At 38.7% G+C, this 18,937-nt stretch overlaps 1 protein-coding gene across 6 annotated transcripts in view; it reads left to right on the plus strand.

Annotated features, from left to right (window-relative positions):
- LOC139354746 (uncharacterized) overlaps positions 1 to 18,937 on the plus strand; it is a 125,163-nt gene that overhangs the window by 30,696 nt on the left and 75,530 nt on the right. Inside the window, exon 3 of one of the 6 annotated variants that reach the window (XM_070998991.1) lies at positions 6,625 to 6,650. The exons of the other annotated variants lie outside the window; for them this stretch is intronic. Within the exon in view, the coding sequence (XP_070855092.1) occupies positions 6,625 to 6,635 (11 nt within the window). The 3' untranslated portion in view covers positions 6,636 to 6,650. Of the gene's footprint in view, positions 1 to 6,624; positions 6,651 to 18,937 lie in introns of those variants that run through there. 6 annotated transcript variants of the gene reach the window in all.

Below are 18,937 nucleotides of genomic sequence, written 5' to 3' on the forward strand. Positions count from 1 at the left end.
GGGTGGAAAAGCCACAGATGTTGTAGCAAACAATCCATGGCTCTTGAATGAGGACTACGTCTATGTTGCCTGTTGCCAGGCGGATGAGAAGGGCAGCGGATGCTGCCTTGCTGTGGTGCAGATTAATCTGCAGGAACTGCACCATCTTTAGGACCGCGGTCGGTCTCGGTATCCTCCGTTTCCTCCGCTATGCCTTGGAGGACAGTGCGCCCTGGTCGGGTCGTGTCCTGGGTGCACAGATGCTTCAGGCTTTCTGTTAGCTCTGAGTCGGTTGATACGTACCCTGTATGGGTACGTATGCGTTCATACGACGCAAAGGCAGACAGGTTGTCTGCCACTGGTTTGTCTGTCTCGTATATGCGAAGTTGCACCTTGTCGAACCCGTAGTTCAACCGGTTCTGCTGCGCTGCGAGGGGTTCCAAGCAGGCCTGGTTCAGGAGGATAACCAGGTTCATAGTGACGCGCTCGGTCTTCTCCACCTTAACCACCTTCACACCATCTGTCGCAAGCTTCGGGTTGAACCTGGTCAGCAGGCTGAGGATAGCTCCTGGCTCCGAGGGTTCTTACAGCAGCCACACCTTCGCTCTCGGTCGATACGGGATGTCTGCAGCCTCGCAAACTGCCAGCTTGGCCCCGGGGTAGACCTCGCCGACCTTGTTGATGGCAGCCTTGTAAAGTGCTGCCGATCTCTCGTCTTTACAGGCGATCAACTTTACGTTGCCTTGGTACCACCCTGCATCTGTGCAATCGGGTGGCGGACCTGGGTTCTCGTCCAGTAATTTTAAGGCCACTGACGCAAGGGCCCGCCTAACCAGACCCCATTGGTTTCTGGGGTTCCTTTCGCCTTCATCGCTCTGGTCGTTGACGCCAATGATCTTCCGGTCCTTTACTTCTTCTGCAAAGGATCTCGACCATGTGCCGCGGTTGGTTGTCTTGGCCTTCTTTCTCGCTGGTTGCGCTGCTTCCATCGACCTCTCTCGCTTTTTGCTGTTGCTGGTGGTCATACCGCATTTTCCCAGGCTATGTCTTCTTGTATTTTTTGGTAATCCAATTTCGACGCTTGATCCTCACATATTGGGTTGGCCGTTTGAGGATACGGAATGCTTTCTTTTGTTGAAGAGGTCCTGCCTAGTAAGGTGATGTCCTCTTGAACTCCTTTGCCCTGGTACTCACCACACGACCGGCTTTGGCGCTCCCCTCAGGTTGGAGTAGCTGGTTAGCCACACCTACGCTGGTGGGAGGCTTGGGCTGCTCTTCTTGAGGAATTGGGCTTATACGGCTGCGTTGTTTGCTGGCCTTGGCTGGGGTCGACATCACATGGACTTGGGTTTTCGGAGCAGTGATCTTTCTCGTCTTATCGTCGCTGGTTGCGACTTCCAACTTTTTGAGAGTGCCGGGCTCTTGTTTGGTGCTGTGTTCCCTTTTCTTTTTGTTAATTTTCTCCATACTTAATCCCACGAGCTGCGGAGAAGGAACAGGCCCACCCGGGCAAAGATCCGCTGTAACCGGGTAAGGCTGACTTAGAACAGGCGGTCGCCACTTGCCTGAGCTCACCGTTTGAGTCTGAGTTATTTATTGACTCGGGCCAGATTGACTCTCGGCACGGTACGAGTGACACCTTAGTCCAGCCCGGGTTGAGATGAGTGTTGTGTGGGTAGGGAAGAGGTAGGTTTAAAAGTGTGGGAAGGGGGTGAGTGTGAGCTATTTTTCGGGGGCGGCAGCACAAGCGCGACGTCGGTACTGCGTCGGCGCAGATACCCGCTGACTGTCCGGGGCTACTTATTTACGCTTAATGTTAGGGGCTTGGCGGTATTTCTTATTTTATTTCATTTATTTTACATTTACCTTATTATAGTAACATTCTTACTCAAAGGTATTCGGCAAGTCAAAGTTAGCTTCCGTTAACGTTTGTTTATAATGCGCATACTCTTGTGCAGTAACAACCGATGGGATATACAAGACAAGTATGAGGCCAAAATAAATGAATAATCATGTATTTTCAAATTTTTTTAGTTAATGCTATAATTAAATTATTAAAACCATGTATTAATAAATGAATAAATTAATTAATAATACGCACTAAGTCCAACAAAAAATAACAAATTTAATTTCTCGGCACTTAAAGAGGTAAAATGACCTTTTTACCGATACTCGGGATGCAGTGACTACTTTTGAGGTCGCCGGGAAAATCCTTTATGATGGCCGTTAATAATAACCGACCTTAATCCAAGTTCGACAGTTTGTCTAAAACGTCTCGCACTGTGTGAATTCCATCCAGAATTGTGGAAAGAAAGACGAATCATTTTCTATTCCCGACCTAGAGTCGAGTGACGATAAATAAAAACATGCTTTGGTCTCGTGTGCTTAACTAACTGTTTACTTTTAACAAGGAACCGTTAATAATCAATATTAAATAAAACAAGAAAAAAAGAATAATAATGGTCAAAAAACAAACAATCCTAGAGAAAAACCCACGTTCTTATACGTCATAGTTTCAATATCCGGTTTAATTTTGTTTCCAATTTTTATTTTGAAGCAACCTTTTTATAATATCGGTAAGCATCGGTTTTGTGTATTCTTCCCTTCTGCTATCCTAATTGTATAATTTTGGTCAGCAATTCTTACACAAAAATCGGGCCATTGGAACTGAGGGGGCCCACTTGAGAAATTATGGCTTTTCCATAATAAAACAAGGAAGATCGCTATAGTCGAGTACCTCGACTATCAGGTACCCGTTACTCAGCTAAATGGAGATATGTATATATTGATGAGAACAATACATTTGAGTTAAAATTTTTATTCTAGCATTAAAAATGTAGAAGCCACCGGTTTGAGCGGTTTGTGGGCGTTAGAGTGGGCGTGACACTCTGCTGAAACAAACTTGCGCTGCGTAAGAAGCTCAGGAATCTGCTCGCTAAATCTCAATAGCCTAGCTCTTATAGTTTCCGAGATCTCAGCGTTCATCCGGACAGACAGACGGACATGGCTAGATCGAATCGGCTAGTGATCCTGATCAAGAATATATATACTTTATGGGGTCGGAAACGCTTCCATCTGCCTGTTACATACTTTCCGACGAATCTAGTATACCCTTTTACTCTACGAGTAACGGGTATAAAAAGGAAGAATGCTATAGTCGAGTACCTCGACTATCAGATACCTGTTACTCAGCTCAGATCAAAGGGAAATGGAGGACAGATTTTAGCATTGTGGGCGTTAGACTGGGCGCTGGAAACTTTTTTTTTGAATCAATCGATAGGTATTGACGAGACTAATACATTTCAGTTGAAAATGTTTATCTAGTATGAAAATTGTTGGTGCCAGAGGTTTGGTCGGTTTGTGGGCGTTAGAGCGGGCGTGGCAATCTTTTTTTGGAGTCAATCGATAGGTATTGACGAGACTAATACATTTCAGTTACTTTTTTATCTAGCATAAAAATTGTGGGCATTTGAGGGCGTTAGAGTGGGCGTGGCCTATTCGCGTAACAAACTTGCGCTGCGTTCAAGGCTACGGAATCCAAATCTGAAATCCCAATTCTCTATCTTCTATAGTTTCTAAGATATCCGCGTTTATATTTACGATCTTTTGAAGTTTGTGGGCGGTTTATGGGCGTTAAGGTGGGCGTGGCAAACTTTTTTTTGACTTTATCGATAGGTATTGATGAGGACAATACATTTCAGTTAAAATCTTTATTCTAGCATCAAAACTGTAGGAGCCACAGTTTTGGGCGGTTTGTGGGCGTTCAAGTGGGCGTGGCACATTGCTGAAAAATACTTGCGCTGCCTAATAAGCTCAGGAATCTGCATGCCAAATCTCAATAGCCTAGCTCTTATAGTTTCCGAGATCTCAGCGTTCATCCGGACGGACAGACAGACGGGCATAGCTAGATCGACTCGGCTGGTGATCCCGATCAATAATATATATACTTTATGGGGTCGGAAACGAAATTTATTCACGACTTCAAGTCTTTTGATAAGCATACCAAAGGTTTTATTGAAGGGGTGCTACGTTAAACTCAATTTACCTTCAGCCTTTTTAGTGTTTACATGTAGTATAATTCATCCTTCTTCTGTTTATAGGTCTAGTTAGTGTGGGAGCAAGTCTGTTCTGTAAAGGGTGACAGTGTTAGTAATGGATTTTTCAGATCTTGCAATATGGTTGCAACAAGTACTAATACATAGAGGGGAAATGACTTACAAAAAATTCTGTCGAATGATGGATTGTAGCGGTGGAACCCGCAGTTTAACCGTGGAGCCCGCAATGCTCTATTCTAGATGGAATCTTAGGCCTGCTTCTTATTCGGCCTAGAGAGTAACACATCTGAATACCAATCAAAGCTGTATGGGATAAAATCCCGCTGTAGACTTTAAATTTCTCTTTTTTGTTTTTTCTTCATTTTTTTTGTTTTTAAGTTTTTAAATTTGATCATAATATAAAGCAAGAACATATATTTATTTAATTTGGGGGTAAGTTGTTAATTTTTTGTTTTATTTTTCGTTTTTAAGAGATTTGTTTTTATTTACGTTTTTATACCCTTGCAGAGGGTATTATAATTTCAGTCAGAAGTTTGCAACGTAGTAAAGGAGACGTATGCGACTCCATAAAGTATATATATTCTTGATTAGCACCACTAGACGAGTCAACCTAGCCATGTCCGTCTGTCCGTCCGTTTCTACGCAAACTAGTCTCTCAGTTTTAAAGCTATCGGGCTTAAACATTTCCAAAAGACTTATTTCTTTTGCAGATAGTATATAAGTCGGAACCAGCCGGATCGGACAACTATATCTTGTAGCTCCCATAGAAATAATCGCAAAAAAAAACTTACTAAAAACTTAAAAAGGATATCTTTGGTGTTTTTTAACATATAACCACCTACGCTTGGAAATAACATTTTTTAACTAGTTCTGAATTTCGAATTTAATTTTATCAAAACCGAACGATTATAAAATATAGCTGCCATAGGAACGATCGGAAAATTGGTGGGAAAATAATATGAAACAAATCATAGCTTCGGTGTTTTTTGACATATTATCTTATGCTATTGGGAATAACATTTTGTGAATTTTTAGGAATTTCGAATTAAATTTAATAAAAATCGGACGACTCTAACATACATATAGCTGTCAGAGAAATAATAAAATAATTATTATACCCTTGCGTTTTTATGCCCTTGCAGAGGGTATTAAGATTTCAGTTAGAAGTTTGCAACTCAGTGAAGGAGACGTTTCCGACCACATGTAGTGTATATATTCTTTATCAGCATCACTAGACGAGTCGACCTAGCCATGTCCGTCTGTCCGTCCGTTTCTACGCAAACTAGTCTCTCAGTTTTAAAGCTATCGGGCTTAAACATTCCCAAAAGACTTACTTCTTTTGCAGGTAGTATATAAGTCGGAACCAGCCGGATCGGACAACTATATCGTATAGCTCCCATAGGAATAATCGGAAAAAAAACTTAAAAACAACTAAAAACAAAGAATATCTTTGGTGTTTTTTAACATATAACCACCTACGCTTGGAGATAACATTTTTTAATTAGTTCTGAATTTTGAATTTAGTTTTACCAAAATCGGACGTTTATATAATATAGCTGCCATATGAACGATCGGAAAATTGGTGGGAAAATAATATGAAACAAATCATTGCTTCGGTGTTTTTTGACATATTATCTTATACTATTGGGAATAACATTTTGTGTATTTTCAAGAATTTCGAATTAAATTTAATCAAAATCGGGCGACTCTAACATACCTATAGCTGCCAAAGAAACGGTCAGAGAAATAATGAAATAATTATTATACCCTTGCATTTGTATACCCTTGCAGAGGGTATTATAATTTCATAGAGTATATATATTCTTGATCAGCATCACTAGACGAGTCGACCTTGCCGTCCTTCTGTCCGTCCTTTTCTACGCAAACTAGTCTCTCAGTTTTAAAGCAATCGGGCTTAAACATTCCCAAAAGTCTTATTTCTTTTGTAGGTAGTATACCAGCCGGATCGGACAACTATGACAAAAACTAAAAAAGGGATATCCACCTACGCTTGAAAATAACATTTTTTAATTAGTTCTGAATTTCGGATTTAATTTTATCAAAATCGGACGAATACATCATATAGCTGCCATAGGAACGATCGGAAAATTGGTGCGAAAATAATATGAAACAAATTATAGCTTGGGCGTGTTTTAACATATAGCCTCCTACGCTTAAAATACAATTTTTTGATTTATTTAGTTCTGAATTTCGTATTTTTCTTTTTTTTCTTATTATCTTATACTATTGGGAATACATTTTTTGTATTTTAAGAATTTCAAGTTAAGTTTAATAATTTTAACTGCAAGGGTATACAAACTTCGGCTTGCCGAAGTTAACGTCCTTTCTAGCTATGAACATTTTTATTTTTAATTTTCTATCTTTGTTTTCAACTAACTAAAGTTTTAAATTTAACGAAGTTCTAAAATTAGTTGCCATTAAAAAATCGAAAAGGTAATGATAAAATTTAAAATATTTGACAAAAATTATTGTCTATAAGACGGCTCCTCGCGCGAACTACAGCCTTACTATCAAAAACTCAATGAGTACTCTAAAAAATCTGGGATCCAATCCTGTGTTTTATTTTCAGAAGAAAACTAGATCAGCAGTCTCTAGATGCACTGGAAAATTCAGCGGATGCACCAACGGAAATTCCCACGTTAAGGAGTGTACGATAGGCGCAGAACCTACAGCAACACTCCATCCATCAGTCAGTTTACAACGAAGAGAGGTGTAAGATTTGTCACCTGGGACCACATCATCCGTTTCCAGGAAATGTACCCAAAAACGGGGTTCCAAGCCATTATTCAAGTAGCATGCACAAATGGTTTGTCTACAGTTCATAAGGCTGAAAACTGTGGATCACCGGCCACTTGTCGAGTCTGCCAGCAACGGCATCAATCACTGTTACACCAAGGACGGACTAGCAACCCACTGTCCGGCGCAGCAACCATTGCAGGCTACGACAACCTTAGAGGATATGTTCTGCTCGCGACCGCCAAGGTATCATTACAAGGGCCAATTGGTCAACTACAAACGTGTCGCGCTTTGTTACACAGGTGTATCTTATCTCAAGGAGGCTGACAGATCTGCTATCTCTTAAGGAAATGTCGTCACCGATTGAAATATCTGGAATCGGAGGAAAAATAACAACAGCAATTAGACCAATATTAAAGCTCTCATCATGTACATCAGGTTTTGAGACTAGAACCTAATAAACCTTTGGCGCAACGCACAAGGCTTGGTTATGTAGTCACAGGTTTTCTCAATAAAGAAACCTCATCTGATACGGAAATCAACCGTGGAGGACCGAACGCTGCTTATGAGCCAACGAAAGAAAAAAATCTTGTGAATGATAATCAATTTGATATAGAAGATAGCAAACGGCAGAATGAGATTACTTTCGATGAAGAAGGGATTCATTTAACGAACTTAGCATTGATGGATCATAAAACAACAAACAAGAAAGGAAGTTAACTTCGGCAAGACGAAGTTTCAATACCCTTGCAGTTATGAGAAATAATCAATGTTAGTAACACTACGTTACATTTTAAGGACTGTTGCTAGCTTCAGTAATATTAAAACAATTTCACGTACTCAGCCCCACACCACGTCAAGGTCACAATCCACGAGGAGGAAAATATTATCATTTATATATATATATATACAATTTTGAAAACTACGTTGAAAGATAGAAATAAATAAATTAATAATACCATAAAAATACATATGTACAATTAATTTTTTTTTTTAACATATTATAGTTTTTACAATTTATATATTTAATTATATTACCTACTACAAGCTGTACTTAAAAAAATTCCATCGTGGTGGCTATATGGTGTCTTATAAGTAATGGCAAGAGCTTGCGGAATTCGAGAATCTGAAAATATCCAATCAATTTGTGTTATTTGTTTTGTTGTGGGAGAATCATTGATTAAAAAGATGTTAAGGCATTCAAATATTCCTCCAGAATATCAGTCCCTGTGAATCTGCAAATAATAAAATCTCCTAATATTACTACTTTAGTATTATCCATTCTACGCACTTTTTCCACATCAGCTTTAATTTCATTTCGAAATCTTGCAATAGGAAATCCGTGACTCCTATAAACAATTATAAATGACGTGTCAAGATATTTAAATGCAATCGATTGATACGTTGCCCTTGTGTTTGTGGACTTCTTTGTCTCAAACAGAAATAATACATTTTGCGAAATGTTTTGTTTAGTATAAATAAGTATTCCGTTCTTCCCAATACCTCTTCTTGTGGAAGAGTCCAGTTTTCAACAAAACATAACAAGTTGGCAGAACAAATAATGTTGTCGTTGGCAATATCTTCGCGATGAGCGCGAACAGATTCCACGTTTTGGTAATATAAAGAGATGTCCTCATTTTCATTGACCAAAAATTCATAATGCGTAGTCAAAGCCTTTTCCCCTCTTAAACGTTCAAGTTCTACTTGGACATTTGTAGCTCCAAATCTAGTTGGAGGGACAAAGTCTCCTAAAAGGAAAAGACCCGATGCGCTAGTTGCTCTGCTGCAACCTACGTACAACGAAGCTCGCTTAATGCCTTTTTTAAGATGCACTGCGACTTTGCTGTAGGTTGCTCCTTGGCTCTTATGAATGGATATAGCCTCAGCAGGAACAACTGGAAATTGTTTTCGATCAATAGAAGAATGTCCCGAAATTCCGTATTGGAATACTCGGGCTGTTTTATAAATTGGAGTCCAGTCTGGGTGATCATTTCCTCGAACTTTTCACCTAGCTATAGTACCGACAGTGGCACCTGTAAACTTAATCCACAGTCCAGAAACTAATAATGAGCCGTTAACAATACAGTTGTCAATTCGCATTAATTGACCAGTTGCCCCATTTACAAGTCCATCATTTGTGTCAATATTGACGGTAACCATATATTTTGCAGTAGTCTTCAGGTGTAAAATACATGGTAGACCCTGAGTTTCAGAGGTCTTCATGTTTTGGGCATGCCTAAGAGTTGATTCTCGACTTCTTTAAGACATATTAGCTGACTTAACTGTATCTATTGCAGTTGACACAAATTATTCAGTTCTAATTTGGGCAAGTTTTAAGGAGTTGTAATGGTTTACGTCAGTATTAGAACAGAATAAGTGAATTGCATCGTCAGAAACATCGGTTACTGGAAGAACTTTTGTCCTGAAAAGCTCAATATCTGCATCTGTCATGTTGGCTTCAGACAAATTATTCAAAGCCAAAGCAAAAGCGTGGTCGTCACGTTGCCGCATTATTTCCGTTAGCTCGAAAAACTTAAAGTTATTCCAAAGTTTAGCTCCTGCCAGAATATTATAGGGATTAGATGTATTTTCTGCGAATATCCAACGATCTCCAACTGGGCTAAGCTGCTTCAGATCTCGAAACACTATTATAGACTTGCCCCCAAAACTTACATCTTGACTTCTAAAAATTTGACAAAGTCTTTGATCTAAGTATCCAAGCATTTTTGATCCGACCATCGAGATCTCATATATAATAATTAATTGGATATCAATCAACTTGCAATGCATTGTATTTAAAGTGTCATTGCTTAAGGGTCTTAAAGGACCAGATGTTTGAGTAACAGGAAGGGAGAAAACTGAATGAAGCGTTAGTCCCCCAATCCCAAAAGCTGCTTTTCCAGTAGGAGCACAAAGTAAAACCTTTGCGGAAACTGTTGCCCCAGGAAGTTTATTTGCTCGCCAAGTTATACACTGAAATATTGTAGAAATCAATCTGCTTTTTCCCACTCCGGCCCCTCCACCAACATATTCATAAAATGTTTTTTTGGCTGCAACATTATACATTACGTGGGCGTAATACTGGCGTTGCTTAAAGTTAAGAGACCGGGTAAGCGAGCAAAGGTTATCGTCACATACTATCGGAGGAAATCTTAGTCGTTCCTATGGCAGCTATATGATATAGTAGTCCGAATTTGATCAAATTAAATTCGAAATTCAGAACTAATGAAAAAATGTTATTTCCAAGCGTAGGAGGTTATATGTTAAAAAACACCGAAGCTATAATTTGTTTCATATTATTTTCCCACCGATTTTACAATCGTTCCTATGGCAGCTATATGATATAGTAGTCCGGTTTTGATAAAATTAAGTTCGAAATTCAGAACTAATTAAAAAATGATATTTTCAAGCGTAGGAGGTTATATGTTAAAAACACCGAAGCTATAATTTGTTTCATATTATGGCAGCTATATGATATAGTAATCCGATTTTGATAAAATTAAATTCGAAATTCAGAACTAATTAAAAAATGTTATTTCCAAACGTAGGAGGTTATATGTTAAGCGAGAAAGGAAGTTAACTTCGGCAAGCCGAAGTTTGAATACCCTTGCAGTTATAAGAAACAATCAATGTTAGTAACACTATGTTACATTTTAAGGATTGTTGCTAGCTTCAGTGAAATTAAAACAATTTCACGTACTCAGCCCCCACACCACGTCAAGGTCACAATCCACGAGGGGGGAAATATTATCATTTATATATATATATACAATTTTGAAAACTACGTTGATATATAGAAACAAATAAATTAATAATACCATAAAAATACATATATACAATATGCTATATACAATTAATTATTTTTTCTAACCTATTACAATTTTTACAATTTATATATTTAATTATATTACCTAATACAAGCTATACTTAAAAAAAATTCCATCGTGAGGGCTATATGGTTTCTCATAAGTAATGGCAAGAGCTTGTTGAATTCGAGAATCTGAAAATATCCAATCAATTTGTGTTATTTGTTTTGTTGTGGGAGAATGATTGATTGAAAAGAGGTTATAGGCATTCAAGTGTTCCTCCAGAATATCAGTCCCTGGGGATCTGCAAATATTAAAATCTCCTAATATTACTACTTTAGTATTATCCATTCTACGCACTTTTTCCACATCAGCTTTAATTTCATTTCGAAATCTTGCAATAGGAAATCCGTGACTCCTATAAACAATTATAAATGACGTGTCAAGATATTTAAATGCAATCGATTGATACGTTGCCCTTGTGTTTGTGGACTTCTTTGTCTCAAACAGAAATAATACATTTTGCGAAATGTTTTGTTTAGCATAAATAAGTATTCCGTTCTTCCCAATACCATTCAAACGATTGCAATCTATTCTTCTTATAATTTCGAAATCCCTTAAAGTGTACTCTTCTTGTGGAAGAGTCAACAAAACATAAAAAGTTGGCAGAACAAATAATGTTGTCGTTGGCAACATCTTCGCGATGAGCGCGAAGAGATTCCACGTTGTGGTAATATAAAGAGATATCCTCATTTTCATTGACCAAAAATTCATAATGCGTAGTCAAAGCCTTTTCCCCTCTTAAACGTTCAAGTTCTACTTGGACATTTGTAGCTCCAAATCTAGTTGGAGGTACAAAGTCTCCTAAAAGGAAAAGGCCCGATGCGCTAGTTGCTCTGCTGCAACCTACGTACAACGAAGCTCGCTTAATGCCTCTTTTAAGATGCACTGCGACTTTGCTGTAGGTTGCTCCTTGGCTCTTATGGATGGTAATAGCCTCAGCAGGAACAACTGGAAATTGTTTTCGATCAATAGAAGAATGTCCCGAATTTCCGCATTGGAATACTCGGGTTGTTTTATAAATTGGAGTCCAGTCTTGGTGATTATTTCCTCGAACTTTTGACCTAGCTATAGTACCGACAGTGGCATCTGTAAACTTAATCCACGGTCCAGTAACTAATAATGAGCCGTTAACCATACAGTTGTCAATTCGCATTAATTGACAAGTTGCCCCATTAACAAGTCCATCATTTGTGTCAATATTGATGGTAACCATATATTTTGCAGTAGTCTTCAGGTGTAAAATATATGGTAGACCCTGAGTTTCAGAGGTCTTCATGTTTTAAGCATGCCTAAGAGTTGATTCTCGACTTCTTTCAGACATATTAGCTGACTTAACTGTATCTATTGCAGTTGACATAAATTCTTTAGTTCTAATTTGGGCAAGTTTTAAGGAGTTGTAATGGTTTACGTCAGCATTAGAACAGAATAAGTGAATTGCATCGTCAGAAACATCGGTTACTGGAAGAACTTTTGTCCTGAAAAGCTCAATATCTGCATCTGTCATGTTGGCTTCAGACAAATTATTCAAAGCCAAAGCAAAAGCGTGGTCGTCACGTTGCCGCATTATTTCCGTTAGCTCGAAAAACTTAAAGTTATTCCAAAGTTTAGCTCCTGCCAGAATATTATAGGGATTAGATGTATTTTCTGCGAATATCCAACGATCTCCAACTGGGCTAAGCTGCTTCAGATCTCGAAACACTATTATAGACTTGCCCCCAAAACTTACATCTTGACTTCTAAAAATTTGACAAAGTCTTTGATCTAAGTATCCAAGCATTTTTGATCCGACCATCGAGATCTCATATATAATAATTAATTGGATATCAATCAACTTGCAATGCATTGTATTTAAAGTGTCATTGCTTAAGGGTCTTAAAGGACCAGATGTTTGATTAACAGGAAGGGAGAAAACTAAAATATTGTAGAAATCAATCTGCTTTTTCCCACTCCGGCTCCTCCACCAACATATTCATAAAATGTTTTTTTGGCTGCAACATTATACATTACGTGGGCGTAATACTGGCGTTGCTTAAAGTTGAGAGACCGGGTAAGCGCTCAAAGGTTATCGTCAGATACTATCGGAGGAAGTCTTATAAGAGGAAGTTCGCCATTTGAATCATTTTCATCTTGGAGTACATTTACGTTTTGGCCGACGTCGGGGACTGCCAAAGCTCTGAACTCTTCATCAAGGTATTGAGAGGCTGGCCCTTCGGGAAGGGGGCCGTTTTCTTCTCTATCCACATTTTGCAGATCTTGAAGAACTTTCTCTAACTCCATGTCGTCAAACACATCATACTGCTCTTTATTGCGTTTAATAATTTCAAAATTATTTATAAATGTGCTTTCATTGTCGTTTGCAATGAGTTCCGTCTCTTCACTCCTCCATGGGAAAAAGAGCATAACGTGCTCTCTAAAATAATCTGATGGAGAAGAGCTTAAACTGAAGCGAACCCACCTAAGAATTAGGGCATGATTACGTCTTTTTACCCTACCAGTCCCATCCAGCATTTGGTAACTTTGTGCAGCAACGTTATTTTCTTCATCTGCATCAAAGTCGATTGGTTCGTCATATTCTTCGTTTGACTGTTCTGACCGTGCATTTAGCTTGGAGAATTTGAACCAAGCCGCAAATTCCGCAAGACATAACGATTCTAGTTGTTCATGTCTTTGCACGTATCGGTCAAAAATTTCGCTCAAAAATATCTGTTGAGTTTGCGGGAAGCTGTTCTAATTCTCTGTTAGATCGGACTATCCGGACCCTTTTATCTGGATGGGAAGTGTTAATAAAAACATTCCCTTCACTAGCCTCAGACAAGTGTAAACCTAAAATGTTGTATGCTGCTTCTTGGGCAGATATTTCTGTAGCGTTAATAAACTTGCTCCCTAAATGCTGCAATTTTCTTTTGACGGAAACACTTCTCGAAGCAGTTGCGACACGCCACGGTTGGATTTATTTATGTAGGTAATTATATAACTACAACAGGCGTAAGCATCTAGAATGAATTGAATATCCATGTTTGCTCTATGCAAGCCTAAACTATTTCTATTGTAAGCATTTAGCAACCTATCAGAAAATTGGCGACGAAGAAATACTTGGGGCTTTTTTAAGCTAGACCGAATGGCGAACTTGTACTCCTCATATAAAATTTCAAGATGGCTGAGAAAATATTCAAAATTATTAAACATGGCCGATTCTTCTTCGGAAACAGACTTTAGGAGCTATTTAACGTTTTTAAATATTTCTTTATATTCTTCAACGTTGGATTCGTTTTCTTCAAATGGATACAAAACCAGAGTTTCAGGCATTGGTGGGTATGGCATATTAAAACGGCAGACTTGTTGTCCTCGCAGTTCCCTTAAACATGAAGCGCTGTGCTTATGGCGCTGATATGGAATTACTTCATGAATTTCGGGATCGTCCCCGCTAGTAGTAATGAAACGATCAATAAAGCGGGTGATCTCTTCGGCGTTATCGGGTCCTTCTAGCTTTGGGGCACCAGAAAACCAATACATGCCATGAGAATGGGGCGATCCTCTGTGCTGGAACTCGATCCTCCAATGTAGTCGAAGTACCGGGAGCACGTTACTGGGTCCGATCGAATTAATCTAGCTTTTCCGGCGCTAGAAAGAGCTGCTGCCTCTTCCTCAGTAATGTCTCTGCTATCCAATAAAGGAGATAGAATAACTAAGAGTTCGTTCCATTTAGATTCAGCAGCAGAGAGGGTTATGAAGAATGTAGGCAACCCAAATTGTCTTATCATGGCTATAACTTTCTTTTTTTCTGCCTCCCAGTGTGCTGGAGCTGAACGGAGGCCTTTTAGAATGTGAAATCCATCGTCATGTTGTACAAGACTGTCAACAAATTAATTATCCCTCAAATTTGCAGCAGTTACTCCACCTGATTTTTTTCGTAGGGCAATGGAAATAGAACTTTGAATTCGTTGCACTTCATAAAATTTGTACATATAAAGGACTTTGGGCACTACTGCGCAACGACGATCGTAAAAGCGAATTTGCGATCTTGTTTTTTTTGCATAGGTCGAATTCCCCTTAAATATTTCGCCGCAAGAAATAGTTGGGAAGGAAAGTTCTTCTGCGTCGTCGTCAAGGGTTAAATTTGTTGCAATGCGGCCTTCTCCGTAGGAGCCATAGCAATACGCTGAAGTCCAATATCATCGTTTTCTAATAGGGTTTCATGACCTCCGCGATTTAAATCACCTTCTTGCTCGTTATTTGATTGAGAATGAGAATGTTGACAAAGAAGCTCTTCTACGACTTCTCGGTCAGATTCATCTGCGATGAAAGGTATCTCTTCTTCGGTTCCCATTTGATTGAGCCAAGCACCGTCAAAGGAAATGTTGTGCTTTCTGTAGAGCTCAGTGTTAACCAAGTTTCGCACAGCTTGAATAACCCGAGCGGGTCGAATAGTTTCCGTCATGAAATTATGGGATTAAACTTTTTAACTTTCTTTTTAAATGAACCTGGACTACATGGGTCAAATCAAAGGTGCGCGGAAGTACGCTTACAGTATCAGGTACTGAAATTGGAAAATTGACTACAGCGCCTCTTATTCCGCATTGCCATTCATATCCAAGGGATATAATGCGCATGAAGAGAATTCGAGGAGAAACAAGGCGCTCCTCAAGACATGTCAAGTTTTTAAGGCATTCAGGTATCTCTGGAAAGTCGAAGCCATTAGAGAGACAAAGGGATGGTATCCTACCTTTGGAAACGCCTTGACGACATGTACTGCAAAATTGATATTTGCCGGACGGACTCGGAAACTTTCTGCTTAAATAAAAGGCATTGTCTAGACTAAAATTGGGGAATTTAGAAGAAATAGTACGTATGTTCAAACCACTTACCTGAGATGGAAACCACGTTCCTCCACAGCACGTGCAAAACATAGTTGGTCCGTCCTTAATGTTACGAAGATATTGTTCCCTTGCCGTAGCTCGACTCCTCCGCCGCTGGCGTTCCCGTTGATTCTGCTCTTGCAGCAATATTGCGCTGTGACTGTCTGGAAGATTCCGCCTGTCGATTTTGTGAACTCGACCTGTATGTGAGAAGTCGCTCGTCAGCCATTTCCTGAATTTGTTGGTCCCGAAATCTTTGCTGAAGTCTTGTGTTCCGATGATGCACTGTGTTGGTCCTTTGCTCCTTTGTCCTAGGGATCGGTTTGTTCCAATTGATCCTATGAGCTGCTGAGTCCCGTAAACGCTCGAGTCCTCTATTTTCCTCGATCGATCTCCAGGTAGCATGATCAGCAGGGTTTCGCGACTGTTCTCGTCGTCGCTCCTAGGAATCCGACCTGACCATTGCGCGCGCTGCAGCGTCCCGTGCGCGCTCTGGTCGTCGATAATTTATATATAATATTATATATTATAATTTGTAAGAGATTTTCAAAAACTCTTTGGTCGGGATTCTGGTAAATATTTATTGATGTTCATTGATGTTTCACCTAAATTTCCCCAGAAGAGACTTATGTGTTACGAATTTATGAATCCTGTTTTACTTTATAGAAATACTTACCAAAGTAAAAAAGTATAATAATAATTTGTTATTTTGTTACACACTTTTTTCACTTTTTACCTTATACCTTTTGGTGATTTTTAATCACTTTTCACCTTATACTTTTTATGGGCTTAAATTCACATTTCACCTTGTACTTTTTGGTGGATTTTCATTCACTTTTCACCTTATACTTTCGGTGTGTTTATATTAATTGAATATAAAACATACACACAACAATGTATACGTTGTCACTCGGCAACTGGTTTTCACAGACTAATCCGGGGATTAGGATTACGAATCAATATATAGGTTTGAATCATACCTGCTATTAACCTTCATATAACCCTGGCGGGCAATGCCTGATTTTAGGGACAATTCATAGGTAAATTAAGTTACCAAGTTGATAACCTAATTTAAGGATTGCGTAATAACTGCATTGTTACCTGCTATCTATCTTCGTAACAACATTGTTAAGGTTATTTCTGTAATCTAAAATAGGAAAAACGGGTATACCTAGGTATCCTACCTTATAATTTGGACACCTGTATCCATGTTATTCGTGTCCTAACACCACCCCATTCAGCAAAACATTATAGTCGTCAGATTTTTGTGTAAAATTAATTTCGTAATTCTGACAAGTTAAAATATTCTATACCCACAGTAAAAGAAAATCAAAAGCAACATTAAAAAAAAATATTTCATTATTTCTCGGACCGTTTCTTTGACAGCTATATGTTAGAGTCGTCCGATTTTTATTAAATTTAAATACGAATTTCTTAAAAATACAACAAATGTTATTCCCAATAGCATAAGATAATAATATGTCAAGAAACACAGAAGCTATAATTTGTTTCATTTTATTTGTAAAATTTAAATTCGAAATTCAGAACTAATTAAAAAATGTTATTTCCAAGCGTAAGAGGTTATATGATAAAAAAAAACACATAAGATGATAAGATGCAAGGGTATAATAATTATTTCATTATTTCGCTGGCCGTTTCTTTGACAGCTCCGATTTGTATTAAACATAATTCGAAATTCTTAAGAATACACAAAATGTTATTTACAATAGTATAAGAAAAATATCAATATATTTCATATTATTTTCCCACCAGTTTTCCGATCGTTCCTATGGCAGCTATATGATATAGTCCTCCGATTTTGATAAAATTTAATTCGAAATTCAAAACTAATTAAAAAATGGTATTTCCAAGGAAAGGGGGTAATATGTTAAAAAACACCAAAGATATAATTTTTTTTACATTTTTTTCCGGATTATTTTTATGGGAGCTATAAGATACAGTTGTCCGATCCGGCTGGTTCCGACTTATATACTACCTGCAAAAGATATAAGACTTTTGTGAAAGTTTCAGCCCGACAGCTTTAAAACTGAGAGACTAGTTTGCGTAGAAACGGACGGACAGACGGACATGGCTAGATCGACTCGTCTAGTGATGCTGATCAAGAATATATATACTTTATGGGGTCGGCAACGTCTCCTTCACTGCGTTGCAAACTTCTGACTGAAATCAATATACCCTCTGCAAGGGTATAACAAGGAAGAACGCGTTACTCAGCTGAAGGGACCAAAGGGAAATGGAGATATGCAACCAGCAAAGCGAGATTGAAATGCGCCACCTTCCTGTGATCTCAATATATGGTTATGTGGACGGTAGACAGACTTAAGTCTTATGGGCGTTAGAGTGGGCGTGGCAAATTTTTTTTGGGTCAATCGATAGGTATTGACGAGACTAGCACAACAGTTAAAATTTTTTCTTGCAAGAAAATTATGGTCGCCTCAGGCTTAGGCGGTTTGTGGACGTTAGCGTGGGCGTGGCAAACTTTTTTTGGATCCATCGATAGGTTTTGACGAGACTAATACAATTCAGTTAAAATTTTTAATCTAGCATGAAAATTGTGGGCGCCACAGGTATGGGCGGTTTGTGGGCGTTAGAGTGGGCGTGGCATATTCACGTAACAAAGTTGCGCTGCGTACAAGGCTACGGAATCTAAATCTGAAGTCCCAATTCTCTATCTTTGGTTGTTTTCGAGATATCAGCGCATATATTTTCGATTTTTTGAAGCTTTTGGGCGGTTTTTGGTCGTTAAAGTGGCAAACTGTTTTTTTGGTCAATCGATAGGTATTGATGAGAGCAATACTTTTCAGCTAAAATTTTTATTCTAGCATCAAAACTGTGAGAGCCACAGTTTTGGGCGGTTTGTGGGCGTTAAAGCGTTTATACGGACAGACGGACATGGCTAGATCGCTAGTATGTAGTATGCCTGTTGCGTACTCGTACTTTCCGACTAATATAGTATATCCTTTTACTCTACGAGTAACTAACTAATCAAAAACTAGCGACAACGACTCGTCCGATCGAGAATCAACCGCTACATATAATGGTTCCTCGCATCTGACTTAATTACTGCATGAGAAAAACCAAATAATATAGAACCGACTTCTCATCAACTTTAAACCTACAAGAAGTCTGAATTTTGTTCAACATTTCTAATTTTAACCACGAAATATCTAAGTTTTGTTGCAGAGGTTCCACATACCATAGACGTGCCAAATTATCAGGTTCTACGAGGGTACAATTTTAGTCCCCATGGTAATGTCAATTTTATCGCAAAGGGGCGCGTTAAGCAGTATCAAGAAGAAATGAAACACTTAATCACAAACATAAACCTCCGCACCTGATGGAAAGATACTCCATGGTCAATGATTTGTCAGGTGCTTTCTACACGATGTATGTAAATAGT

This window comes from Drosophila suzukii, unplaced genomic scaffold (genome assembly GCF_043229965.1).
Source record: "Drosophila suzukii unplaced genomic scaffold, CBGP_Dsuzu_IsoJpt1.0 scf_19, whole genome shotgun sequence".
NCBI classification, from domain to species: domain Eukaryota; kingdom Metazoa; phylum Arthropoda; class Insecta; order Diptera; family Drosophilidae; genus Drosophila; species Drosophila suzukii.